Raw genomic sequence first — 13982 nt, forward strand, 5'->3', positions numbered from 1 at the left:
AACCGATCACGATTTCTGACCTAATGTCCAATCCTCACCTTCTCGTGGTGGACCCTGTTAGGTATCTACCTGGATACTGAACGAACGAGAATGGGCTGGTAATTTGCGATTTAGCCGACCAAATTGTATTATTATTGGCTTAAACCAAAATAAAAAATGATGATACAGCATGTCATGCTGGCTGGGGTGTCGGCGGTTAAACAAGGCCCCCGTTATTTTCGACAAAAAGATATCTTTGAAGTATGGAGTAACAACTTCAAACAACTGCTAAATGAAACAAGCAGTAATGACAGCACAGTGGTAAAAAACACTGACCAGGCATGCAGTCAGGAATACATATCCATACTTGAAGTAGAAAAAGCCATCAAAAAACTGAAATGTGGAAAGGCAGCAGGAATAGATAATATTCGTCCAGAAATGTTGAAGTATGGAGGTATAAAAGTCTTACAGTGGCTGCACTGCATAGTTCAGTAAGACTGGACAGAGGGATGAATTCCAGATGATTGGAGTAGAGCTCTCATAGTACCCATATATAAAAAGTGAAATAAAACTGAATGCGAGAATTACAGGGGTATTTCCCTACTGAGTGTTCCTGGTAAGATATACTTGAGAAACGGTTGAAAAGGATTGTGGAAGAGAAGCTTGGTGAAGAACAAGCTGGACTGAGGACAAATAGAGGTCGTCAGGATCACATTTTCACTTTACGACAAATAGTTAAGAAGTCATCGGAATATAACAAAGATCTGTATTTAAGATCTGGAAAAGGCATATGACAAGATGCCAAGAGAGAAGCTATTCGAAACGCTACAGTTAAATGATTTCAATGGGGCATTATATCAAGCAATACTTATTCTTTATTTGAGTTGAGTCAGCAGTAGAATTGAAGGAAGTACAGGAAGATGGTTTAATGTTAAATCTGGTGTCTGACAAGGATGTACATTATCCCCTCTGTTATTCATTATCTACATGGATCACATTATGAAAGAAAGTGGTATTAAACCTGATATCAAAATTGGAGATTTTAATCTCAGCTCTTTGCTTTATGTTATACTTTTAAATAAATCTGCTACAAGTCTGCAAGATTCCCTGACTAAATTGAATAACGGTTGTAATAGATATGGTATGAAGGTCAGCATTAAAAAGACCAAGACGATGAAAATCCGCAGAAACATTGAAAATATCAACTGCATTGTGAATGGAGAACCTACAGAACAAGTAAAACATTTCAGCAACTTAGGCACGATTTTTAGTGAAGATGGTAAATTAAATATGGAAATAGACAACAGAATCAACAAAGCTGATATGGTAGGAAGTCAACTGAATAAGTTTATATGTAATAAGAGAGGAACTAGCCAAAACGCTAAATTAGCTGTATACAAGTGATATTTCTCTACTGAGTGGTCCTGGTAAGATATATGCAAGTATACTTGAGAAACGGTTGAGAAGGATTGTGGAAGAGAAGGTTAGTGAAGAACAAGCTGGATTCACGACAAATAGAAGCTGTCAGGATCACATTTTCACCCAATAAAGATGACAGTTATTAATATTAATATTATTAGACCAGAAATGGAGAACCTCAGTTCAGCAGTGCAGATCATTCCAAGGAGCTGATATTGATTTGGACCACAGCTTGGTGATTGCGAATATAAGACTAAAACTGAAACAGAAGTACAAAGGGATGTTCCAGAAAGCTAGAGACATCTCAAAACTAAATGAATACAGGCTAAGAACAGCATATCAGAACATATTGGAAACTAAGCTTAAGACCCCAAGTGAAAAACAAAATATAAATACAAGAGCAGAATGACTGACTACAGTGCTAAAAAAAGTAGTAGAGAAAGTAATTCCTGAAAGAGAAAAGATCAACAAGAAATGGATAACTCAGGAAACCCTAAAATTGGTACAAGAAAAAAAAAGAGAACTGAAACTTAAAAGAGATAATTCAGAGGCAGCAGATGAGTTATACCGTCAAAAATGCAATGAAATACGAAAAGCAGCAAGATCTGATAAAGCCAAATGGAGAACACAAAACTAGAGAGGTCTACAAACTTATAAGAAATGTCAATAGGAAGTGGCAAACAAGATCAGTAGCAATCAAAGATGAAAATGGTAAAGTATTGATGGACAAGACAGAAATCATACACAGATGGACAAGATATTGCAGTGAACTATATAAAAATCAACTAAATGATACTGCAACAGAAATAATCAAAGAACTAAAAGCAATCTCTCCACCAGCAGAGATCTTTGAAAATGACATCTTGGAAGAGGAGGTGAATAAGGCTATAAAACATCTCAAGAATAACAAGAGTCCTGGAAATGACAACATAATAGGCGAGATGCTAAAATATGGGGGAAAATCAGTTGCAAAAGAAATACATAAGCTATGTAATGAAATATGGAGATCAGGGTATGCCCCCGAAGAGTGGAAAAAATCGGTCTTGGTTGTTCTTCATAAGAAAGGCAGTGCTTTAGAATGCACCAATTACAGAACTATTGCATTAATGAGTCATCTTGGCAAAGTGCTGATCAAAATACTAACAGATTGCCTGAAGGGGCATACGGAGGCACATCTTCCAGATGAGCAAGCCGGATTTTGATAAGATCGAAGTACAGTGGAACAAATACTCACACTAAGACTAATAGCAGAGAAAGCTCAAAAAAAAAGATAAATTGCTGTTTCGTGGACTTCCAAAAAGCATTTGATAATATTGACCAAAATATAACATGGGCTGTCTTGGAATCCTATGGTGTGGACAATAAATTGATCTGCCTGCTGAAAGATATAAACAGCCAAGCACAAGCAAAAATCAGAATAGCAGGTGAAACTGGAGATTGGTTTGCCACTAGTCCAGGCACAAGACAAGGGGACCCAATATCACCAATCATCTTTATCACACATCTGGGAAGAATACTAGATAAAATTAAAGAAGAAGGTGGAGGCATTTCAATAAATGGCATGAGAATAAACTACCTCTTCTTTGCAGATGATATCGTCCTGATTGAAGAAGATGCAGCAAGCCTGGAACAGACATTGCAAACACTATACAGAGAAGGAAAAAGATATGAACTAAATGTCAACTTTCAAAAATCTAAAACAATGATATTCAGACAACAGGAGTTACTGAACAGAGTTACAATAGACAGATTTCAACTGGAAAATGTGGAACACTTCACATACCTTGGATGCCACATGATGCATGACTTGGACCCAAAAAAGAGATAAAAATTAGAATAGCCAGAGCAACAACTATTTTAAAAGCCATGGACAAAATAAGGAAGAGCTGAGCTATAAAGATGCAAACTAAACTGTGCACTGTAGAAACCTGTATCTTCAGCAGCATGCTCTATGGATGCAAGGTCTGGGTACTCCTGAGAGAATCTGAAAGGAGGATATTGTCATTTGCGAAGAAGTGCTATAGAAAGATCTTGAGAAAAGCTGGATATAGAAAGTGAACAATGAGGAAATCTACAGACGAATACAACCAAAAGAAAACCTGATCCAGAAAATAATCAAAAGGAAACTACGTCTATTTGGCCATACATGTAGAATGAATGATGAGAGAAAATTAAAAACACTGTTTGGAATGATTGAAGGAAAGAACAAAAAGAGGAAGACCAAACAGAGAATAGGGCGATGACATTGTCTGGTGTGGAAACTCTATACACAAATTGAGTCATCTTGCACAAAACAGAATGCAATGGAAGAATCATATCAAGATGGCAGCAGACACCTACAGTCATTGGACCCATGGTTGTTGATGATGATGAAGGATGACAGTATTCAAGCCAATTTTGACTTATGGATCTGAGATCTGGGTCAGAAGTAAAACACTTTACCTAAGACTAGAGATCTGCAGATACGAGAGTCCTGAGAAAGATTAGGGGCATGAACAGATGGCATCAATGGCAATATCATATTAAAGATGAGGATATTAGAAAAGAACTTGACGTTGTCAGCATCCAGGAATGCATTAGCAGAGCTAATCTCAGAGGGGTCACTTAAACAGAATGGGAGAGGAAAGATTAGCAAGACAATTGTTCTCTGCCAGGTTGGCAGGAAAAAGACCCAGAGGAAGACCAAGATATAAGTGTATTGATACAGTAAAAAGTGCCTTAGAAGATAGAAATATAAGATCTGATAATGTTGGAGTCTTGACAGGAAACAGACTGAATTGGAGGAAAATTGTAGATAGGAAGTTAGTAATGATGTAATTTTTCATGTAGTACTATCATATCCTGTACACCCCTTGAGGGTATATATCAGAAATTTGATGATGAGCACCAAACAAAATAAAGCAGATAAGCAAAAAGCAGAATCCGACAACCAATATAGTTAACTTAGCATTAAGACTAATTAGATTGGTATCCTGTACAGCTAAAGCTATTATATCTGGATGATGATGAATGTTGTTTGTAACTTGTATTCAAACTTCATTGAGAATATTTTTTGGTTTTGAATAGTTTTAAAAGTTAGAATAACTACTCTTAAAACTATTTTTATATTTAATTACTGACCAGTCTTCAAGAAGGGAGACCAGAGAGATTGCAGCAACTATCGTGGCATCTCTCTGCTCAGCCTGCCTGGGAAAGTATATGCTAGGTGCTTGAAAAGAAGGTGCAGGAGCATAGTTGAGTCCAAGTTCCAGGAAGAACAATGTGGCTTTCGTCCTGGTAGAAGCACAACTGACCAAATCTTCACTTTAAGGCAAGTAATTGAGAAATCTTGGAAATATGCCAAGAATATCTACACATGTTTTGTGGACCTGGAGAAGGCATATGACCGGGTTCCTCAGGATAAGTTTTGGCGAGTAGTATAGGAGTATGGAGTGGATGGCCAACTATTAGCTGCCATCAAGTCCCTGTATGAATGCCCAGTGTTTTGTGTCAGGGTAAAATCAGCACAAAGTCTGAACCTTTCACAGTCTCCATTGGCCTCTGCCAAGGGTGTGTTCTGTCACCCCTCCTTTTCATAATATTGATGGACTGGATTGATAGGCACAGCTGAGGCAGTGAGTATCAGAATTGGAAGATGTAGCATTAGACGTCTGCTTTTTGCAGATGACCTGGTTCTGCTTAGCTCTTCCAGAGATGACCTCCATACTTCTGCACAAACAGCTAAAAACCTGGATAGGTTTGTAGCTGTTTGTGCAGAAGCCAGAATGAAGATCAGTGTGGCCAAAACTGAAACATTTGTGAACTCAAGACAACCATCCCAGTGCACTCTACATGTGAATGGAGTCCCACTGAACCAGGTGGAGAAGTTTAAATACCTTGGGTCCATATTCACAAGTGATGGAAAGTGGGACGTAGAGCTAGATATCCAAATTGGCTCAGCAAGTGCAATATTGCAGCAGCTTGGCTGTTCGGTAGTATTGAAGCGGGAGTTAAGCCAGAAGGCAAAGCTGGCTGTCTTCAATACAGTCTATGTCCCCAGCCTCACCTATGGTCATGAGAGTTGGGTAATGATCGAAAGAATGCGGACACAAATCCAAGCGGCCGAAATGAGGTTGCTTCAAGGGGCTGCAGAGCAGACAAGACTCAACAGAGTCAGAAGCTCTGCAATTCGGGAAACCCTCAATACTCAACTGCTGCTTCTCCATGTTGAGCGATCACAGTTACGTTGGTACGGGCACCTGGTCAGAATGCAACAAGCGAGGCTCCCCTCAGCAGGTTCTCTTTGCCAAGCCAGAGGGTGGGAGGCGATGTGGAAGGTCAAGGACTCGTTGGATAGATTATATCCAAAACCTTGGGTGGACACGTTTGGAGTCCCACCAGAACACCTAAGCTTGGTGGCAGAGGATCGTGACCACTGGAAGTCCTCTTGCAGCTACTGCCCCCACAACCCAATTAGGAAAGGTGGGCCTTGAAGATGAAGAATACTGACAAATCTCAATACAGACGAAATATGACTAGGGAGTAATTCTCGTAAATGCATTATAATGGAAGTAATATGTCTCTGAGAAGATGTGCCTTATTACAGTAACGGATAGTTGAGTAGGAGAGTGAAAATACTCTTTGGGTTTGAGTGTAGTATGGATGAAAACAAGAATTTACTGTATACTGCAATATCCTGCTGAGCTGCTATTCTATTATTACTTGAAAAGTTCAAAACTCAGTATTTATAAATTAATTTGCTTTAACATGACTTTTGCAGGCAAATAAAAGCAAGTATTACACCAACAGGTGCTTATATATTTGACAAAATGCACCTAATAATAACAATTATTTTCTAAAGTAATTATAGTAATTTTTAAACAATTCTTAAATGCACTTCAACTGCTTTTTATATCACACACTTTGGTTGCTGATTTTTCTTACTTGAAATTGGAATAATTTAAACACAGTATAAATGAAAAGTTTAAAATAATCCAAAATGTTATTTTTCTTAATGATCAGTTTATTATTGCAATCAATCATAATTACAATATCACAATTACATACTAACCTTATCTCTCAGTTCTAAATTCAATCCTGTATTACACAAAATATATACAATCTGTTTTCTTGATTTTTCTCGTGAACACATCCCATTATTTTTTAAACTAGAATTAGTCCATGAGTTAGCTAAAACATGTAGCAAACTTTGTCCATCCTGGAAATTAAAATTAACCAACTGTTATAATAATAAGCAATGCACATAACAATTACATGATATTATTATTACTATTATGAAGAATGCAACATCAGAAACCTGGAGAAATCATTTATTAGGGTGAGACTTAATTCAGAAACTCACCATATGTTTTGGGACTGAACATTTTAAGTATATGTATGGAGTAAATGGGGAGGGGAAGGAAAATGAAGCTGTCCAACTAAGCCAGGATGTAGCCAATTATGCCTATATGTTAATGCTAATGCACAAAAGTCATTAATGTTAACATTCCCTAGTTATTGTCAACATTAATTGAAACACAGTGTTAAAGTACAAAAAAAAATTATTTCTCACTTTAACTTAGCAACCATGCGCAGAAGTGTGTCAAATCCTTGACACTACTGTGCATGGCAGAAGAAAGCAAATCGTTCCAATAATAGGATAATCAATTTGTTTTGTGGAATAAATGTTTATTATTACATGTCAGAAAATTTGCTTTTCTTTTACGAACATTCCAGTTTTTAAAGAGGTAACTATTTTGCTTGAATAACAGTTGGAAATTTTTATGTATAAAGCACATGATTTTGCATGTTGGTGGTGACTTTGTACATCCCTTATTCTTTTCTCCCCTTCAACATGAATTGACTCTTCTTGACACTCTGCCAGTTACAGTTCTCTTAACTGTGGGCATACTACAGTGTTCACATTAATGGGTAGAGGATAGTATATGACCGAAAAACTGTTAAAATAAGCTACCAGCACATGCCCGTCCACTGTTTCGCATTCAGAATCCCAGCAAATGTCAGTTGTCAAAAAGTAGAATTAACAAGTGCATATGTAAATTGCAGTTATTAAAAAAATTATTTACCCTTATAAAAATGAAAGCAACAAGTTCAGTACAATCATACATGACAGAAAAGTTTTATGCTATATTTTTAATGCAAGATTTTAAATTAAATAATTTTGTGATAACGAAAGAAAAATATTGGTCACTGATAGAAGATATTAATTGAATCAAATTCACAAATAAAAAGGAATCCTCTTGGGACTATAGAATTATACAGTGATATGATGTACTTTCCATGCAAGGATCCATAACCTAACAAGAAAAAATTATTACTTTATCTAATGATATCCTAATGAGATAAAATTCAAACTTCATCTAACGATATTTAGTTAATGTGTAGCTCGATTATTTAGTTTAGTTAGTTAGATAGTTTACACGTTATCTAGTTAAAGTATAGAGCACATTTTTATTTTTTAACTTTAACTGAAAGGTACAGGTAATGTGAACATTACTTAGGGAATATGCAGATTAATGGAAATTCACATATTAGCAATAACATATACACAAATGTCAGGAGCATCAAGAAAAAAAAAAGTTGAGTTTGTTGCCTTGGTGAATATACCAATAGTCTTCACCAATAGTCTTGGTGAAGACTATTGGTATTAGTAAAACCAAGATGGTTTTACTAATAATACCAATCCTGCCATAGATTATACCAGATGAAACCTATGAAGGAGACAGATGGGAAAACCTACATGGCCCATTCAGCTGTTAATGAGAACCTGGAAGACAACTACAGGTAATCCTCATATAACGTGGTACTTCTACAACACGGTTTCGCTGTAACGCGGTCTACAAATTGTAGCAACCCTTGCTCAACGCGGTACTTATACAACGCAGTTTCGATATAATGCGGTCTACAAATTATAGTGACCCTTTATCTTTTCATATATTTTTCACCGCGCAACTTAAAAATCAAATCTTATCTTTGTTAAATTTGTGTCTGCCCGTATCGCGCATGTAGTGATAAGTAGCAAATTTATATCAGGGAAATATCCTTTAGCATACATATAATCAATTGTTTACCATGTAAAGTGTTAATTATTGTTGAAAATTGTCTTCGTTTTCTGCAAGGAAAGCGCATTAAAAATCATAAGTGTGTTAATCTCAAGCTGAGAACTTTATTTTCTGGTGAGTTACATACAATATGTAATGCTTTTTTTATGTAAAAAAATTATTTTTAATATAGTAATGGCCACTTAGAGGCTTTTGCGATATGATTGAAAACGAAATTAGTGAATTAATTGATGGGGAAATGAATTTAAATGAGGAGGAACTGGTATAATTAATAGATGACGTCGAACCAAATGGCAGGGAAAGTTCTGCCAAAGATTCTGATTGTGATGAATCCGTTAAAAAATTCAGTTTAAAGAAATTAGCAGAAGGATTGGACTTGGCAAGAAAGTTAGGAAACTATTTTACCGATAATGATCCCTCAATGGAGCGCTCCAGAAAATTCACAAGACAATTGGATATTTCTTTAGCTCCATATTATGAACTTAATAAAAAATTGCAGCATAGTGGTAAGCAAAGCAAGGTCTTATTACTGACTTCTTGATAACTAAACCAGCTGAAGTATGCAATGAGAATTCTGCAAATGATGTCCAAGAGATTTCAAGTGATGATGATGTCCAGCCACTCATAAAATAAAGAACATCTACAAAATGTTCATTTTGAAGACAGTGATGATGATTAAAATATGCACTTTATTATGTGCAATGAAGTTCACGTACAATTTTTAATTTTATAAGTTTATACTATATATTTGTTTCATAGTTTATATGTTTTTTTAACTTACACGAATTACAAGAATTAAATAAAAATATATTTTTGTTGGGTATGTCATTGTTGTTTATTTAATTTAAAAAAAAAAAAAACTTCGGAACCAAACCCTACTTTTTCCATGTAATCTGAGTGTCGCATAACGCGATTTATATAACGCGCCATTTCTATGGAACCTAACATCCGCGTTATACAAGGATTACCTGTACATGAAACCAAAGTGTGTTAGGTTTAATCACAGCATCAGAAAGCAACTCAGTTAAGGATGTGACTGTTTTGTCACCAACTGCTGAGCATGATCATGCCATACTGAACTGGGAAACAGTTAAGCATATGGATATTCCAATTAGGACAGATTACATGTGGAATATAGCAGGAAATTATGGTAAATTCAGGAGATAATATATGAAGTCTAATGGTATACTGAATATGGATTTCAATAGTGCATGGGAAGCTTTGAAAAGATGCCTGATCTTAGAACTCCCTAGAGTTCAAAGATCAATCTGGGTAACATACAAAGAACAAACTGGGTAACAGTGAAATGGATGCAAAATTCAAGAGATCCATAAGAAGATGTAGAAAAAATATTGAGAGAATAAGGATGAGAAGAGTTATGAAATATATAAAGTTTAGGACAGAAAAGTCATGAGTATTGTACAGAAAGCAAAGTCAGAGTATGAAATGAAACTGAAGGAATAACTTTACAAAATTCAAACAGTACTTCTATATATCAATCTAGTGTGTGCATCATGGCAAACAGTATTACCTACCACTACATTGGATGAAAAGATAGAAGTCTGCTGAATACATTATAAAAAAATTCCAAAATACGGACAGATGGGATATCAGTATATATGCTAAAGAAACATCCAGCTGAACTGGTAGATCCTTGACATGGTTGTATAATTTGAGTCTCAGCTCAGGAAAGATCCCAGCAATGGAAAGAATTATGATATTCCATTGTACAAGGGTGTTGCAAAAACTGATATATTATTATTATGATATGGGCAACTCCATGGAATCCACAGACTCATTAAATGAGGTCCTAAACATTATGTCAAACATTATCTGACATTCATGCAATATCTATCATAAGTCACTTTTAACTTTTTCTTTTTTTTTTAATTTCGTGTGCAAACTACAGAAAATGTAAGCACATACATGTAAATGATTAAAAGCATACATTTAAAGAAATAGACATTAAAAAAACTGGGATATAAGGCATACATTAAAAGACAAAAATGCCACTAGCATGAAATATTGTTAAGTAAAAAACATAAAATGTCAAATTTCACTCATCAAGTGACTAATATATTATTATTATTATTATTATTAAGAGAGACCTCCAGGGAGTCAGAGACTCATCGAGGGAAGCCACATACTACACACACAAACCAGCTATCATACTTATTCTTGAATTCATTCACACTGCTTGCACTCAAAACATCCAATGGAAATCCATACCAATCACACACCACCCTCCGAAAGAAAAATCTAGCCCTCACACCCTTCTTGGCAGCCTTCATTCTCAGCTTCCAAGGATGCCCTCTCATCCTTTCCCCACCCTCCATAAATTGAAAAATTTCATCAATTGGAATTCTGTATGAACCTTTCAGAAGTTTGTAAGTCTCAATCATCCCTCTTTCTCCTGTTTGCTAGTGTCTGCAGTCTACAAATTCTCAATCTGTCTTTAATCAGTATTCCACAATCCTGATATCATTTTTAACACTCTACTTTGTACTCTCTCCAATATATCAGAATCACAATGGAAACCAGGAGACCAGACCTGCACACAATAGTCCAAGTGAGGTCTTATCAAGGCCTTGTAAACAGGCAAAATAACATCCTTATCTTTACATGTGAACGTTTCTTTCAGCATTGCAATTATCTTTTGAGTTGTATTTGCAATCTTTGCCACATGACCCCTAAACTTCAACTTCTTATCTATTAACACTCCAAGATCCCTAGCCTCATCAGTTTCTTCTAGCCTAATCTCACCAATACAATATGACAATGGATATCTAATCATGCCAAAGTGAATGACTTTACATTTACTGGCATTGAGCTGACACCCATTTTCCCATGCCCAAAATTCCGGCCTATTCAAATCATTCTGCAAAGACTGCATATCAGCAGCATTGCTGATTACCCTACCTATCTTTCCATCATCAGCAAATAACCGTATGTCACTTGTCAAATCCTTCCCAATATCATTAATGTGCAGATTAAATAACAATGGACCAAGCACTGATCCTTGTGGTACACCACTTGTTACCTTAAACCTTGCAGACTTAGATCCCCCATATACCACTTTTTGATATCTGTCAGTCAGCCATCCTCTTATCCATGCTAATATTGTATAACCCAAACCCATTTTCTCCAATTTATGCAGCAGTCTGCCATGCTGCATTCTGTCAAAAGCCTTAGCAAAATCCAAACGTATCATGGTGTATCCATTCCCCTTGTCTAGTTCAATGGTAACATAGTTATAGAATGTGAGCAAGTTGCTAAAACATGACCTTCCCTTAGTAAACCCATGTTATTCATTGCAAAGTAGAGATTCACTGTCAATCCATTTCTGAATGCAAGCCCTAACCAATGTTTCCAAAATCTTCACCACCACTCCTAAGATAATAATTGGTTGATAGTTGGATATATCGGTCTTTGTACCACCCTTGTACAATGGAATTACCATACATTCCTTCCATTCCTGCAGAATCTTCCCTGTTCTGAAACTCATATTAAACATCCTGGTCAATGAAATGGCCAGTTGAGCTGAACACTCTTTTATCACACATGCTGATATTCCATCAGTCCCTATTGCTGTATTCTACTCAGTTTGTGCAACAGCTCTAATACCTCGGCCTCACACACCTGTGTTTCTTCATCTAGTGAAGAGGTAACAGTGAGCTCAATGTTGTATTCACCAGGTTGATAGCTTTTAACGAAATGGGCAGTCATTACCTGAACAAGACATTACCTCTTCTGCATCTATAACCCTCACGGCATCTGAATTCAGAAGCATTATTCTTTCATATTCATTCTTTCTTTTACTTGCAGCATATCGATAGAATTCTTGTGGGTTGTCTTTAGCATGCAGAACCAATTTCTTTTCATAATCAGACTTTGCTTTCCTTACAACAGTTGTGACTATTCTAGCCTGCTGCTTATAACATTCATAACGGACGTCATCCTTATGCAAACGGTATTCCTTCCACATCGGCATTTTCTTATGAATCTCTTGCTTAATAAGATTACACATCCATTTGACTCCTACTCTATTTATTCTTCGAACTCTCAGGACACATGCTATTATCGCATCATTTAAGTATTGTTTAAATGCTTCCCATGCACTATCGATATTCTTTCCACTAAATTCAGTATACTTCTCAGTTGGTTCTAATTTCCAGCTTTGTAGTTTAGTATATAACCTTTTCTGAATGGAACATTCATAAACTTCCCAAGTGAGTACTGCATGATCACTGTCATCAACTGGAGGCAGAATAGTTATGTCTTTAACTGAAACACCCTCTGACACTATAATCAAATCTAACACTCTTTGACCTCGAGTTCCTTCTGTCACATGCTGCTTGAGGAAGTTGTCCCACAACAGCTCAATAAATGCATTTTCATTCTTCTCATGAGATTCTACTGCTACCCAATCAATATTTGGATAAAGTCTCCCATTATGATTACCCTTTTCGAGCTCACCTTTTCTATTTGGTGATGCATTTCTTCATCACCAACAACCGATCCACCAGGTCTGTAACAATACCCCACTATTTAATTTGTCTTGTTAGATTCCACCTCACAACAGATGGCTTCAAACTCACTGCCACATGAAAGTAGTAGTAGTATTACTACTACTAAAAAAAGTAGTACTACTAGTACTACATTAGTACTACTACTAATGAAAGTAGTAGTAGTTAGTAGTATTACTACATTCATAGGTCTCAACTCTAACTGGATTTAAGTCGTCCAATATCATTAGCGGCACACCCCTTTCTTTCCTATCCACTCTATCCTTCCTAAAAATACTGTACCGATGACACTCGATACCAGTTAGTAGGTCTGATTCTGATAGCCAGGTCTCACTAATTCCAACAATCTGAAGTCGCAACATATTGACTAAGGCAACAAACTCTACCCCCTGTTTCTGATACTACTAGCATTCGTGTAAAGACATAATAATCTATCTGTATGTTCTTTTGTATATTCTTGTTTGCAGTCTGCCTGTGTCAGGCAGACTGCAAACAAGAATATACAAAATCTCTATTCTTCTCTAATGCCTTACACATGTAGACATCTTTGCACACACACACATGATGGGTCTGAACCGGAAGAACACAAACCCGAAATCATTCTCGCCTCATCAACATTTCCATGACAAAGCCCATTCCCATCATTAACACAGCTATATACCATTGTCGCTCTTATACTCACATTCACGCCATTCCTCCCTTTATAATTTAGTTTCCCTGACTCTCTGTGTTAGGTCTCATACCAGTTATTAGTTTTTCCAGACTCCTGATACCAAATGCATTCAGGTATAGGCCATTCCTCTTATACAAATCCAATCTTCCCTCAAACTCACTCCACACATCCATTCCTTCTACATAGCCTACGCATCGGATCATTTGCCATCATAGCCCTTCTTTTTAATTCATTTTTATCATAGTGAGGTAAAATACTAATGATTTTCACTTTCTCACTCTTCACTCTCACCTCTTCCAGCAACCCTTTCATGTCCTCTCTCAT

The 13982-nt window shown here is 36.4% G+C and overlaps 1 protein-coding gene across 1 annotated transcript in view; it reads right to left on the bottom strand.

The window, feature by feature from the left end:
* The window catches only part of LOC150097074 (uncharacterized), a 376162-nt gene that overhangs the window by 323225 nt on the left and 38955 nt on the right, over positions 1 to 13982 (bottom strand). The window contains exon 4 of the mRNA XM_090408120.1: positions 6449 to 6595. Coding sequence (XP_090264246.1) covers positions 6449 to 6595 — 147 coding nt within the window. The remainder of the gene's footprint in view (positions 1 to 6448; positions 6596 to 13982) is intronic.

This window comes from Typopeltis vanoorti, chromosome 18 (genome assembly GCF_054136105.1).
Source record: "Typopeltis vanoorti isolate ZY-2024b chromosome 18, IOZ_Tvanoo_1.0, whole genome shotgun sequence".
NCBI lineage: Eukaryota > Metazoa > Arthropoda > Arachnida > Uropygi > Thelyphonidae > Typopeltis > Typopeltis vanoorti.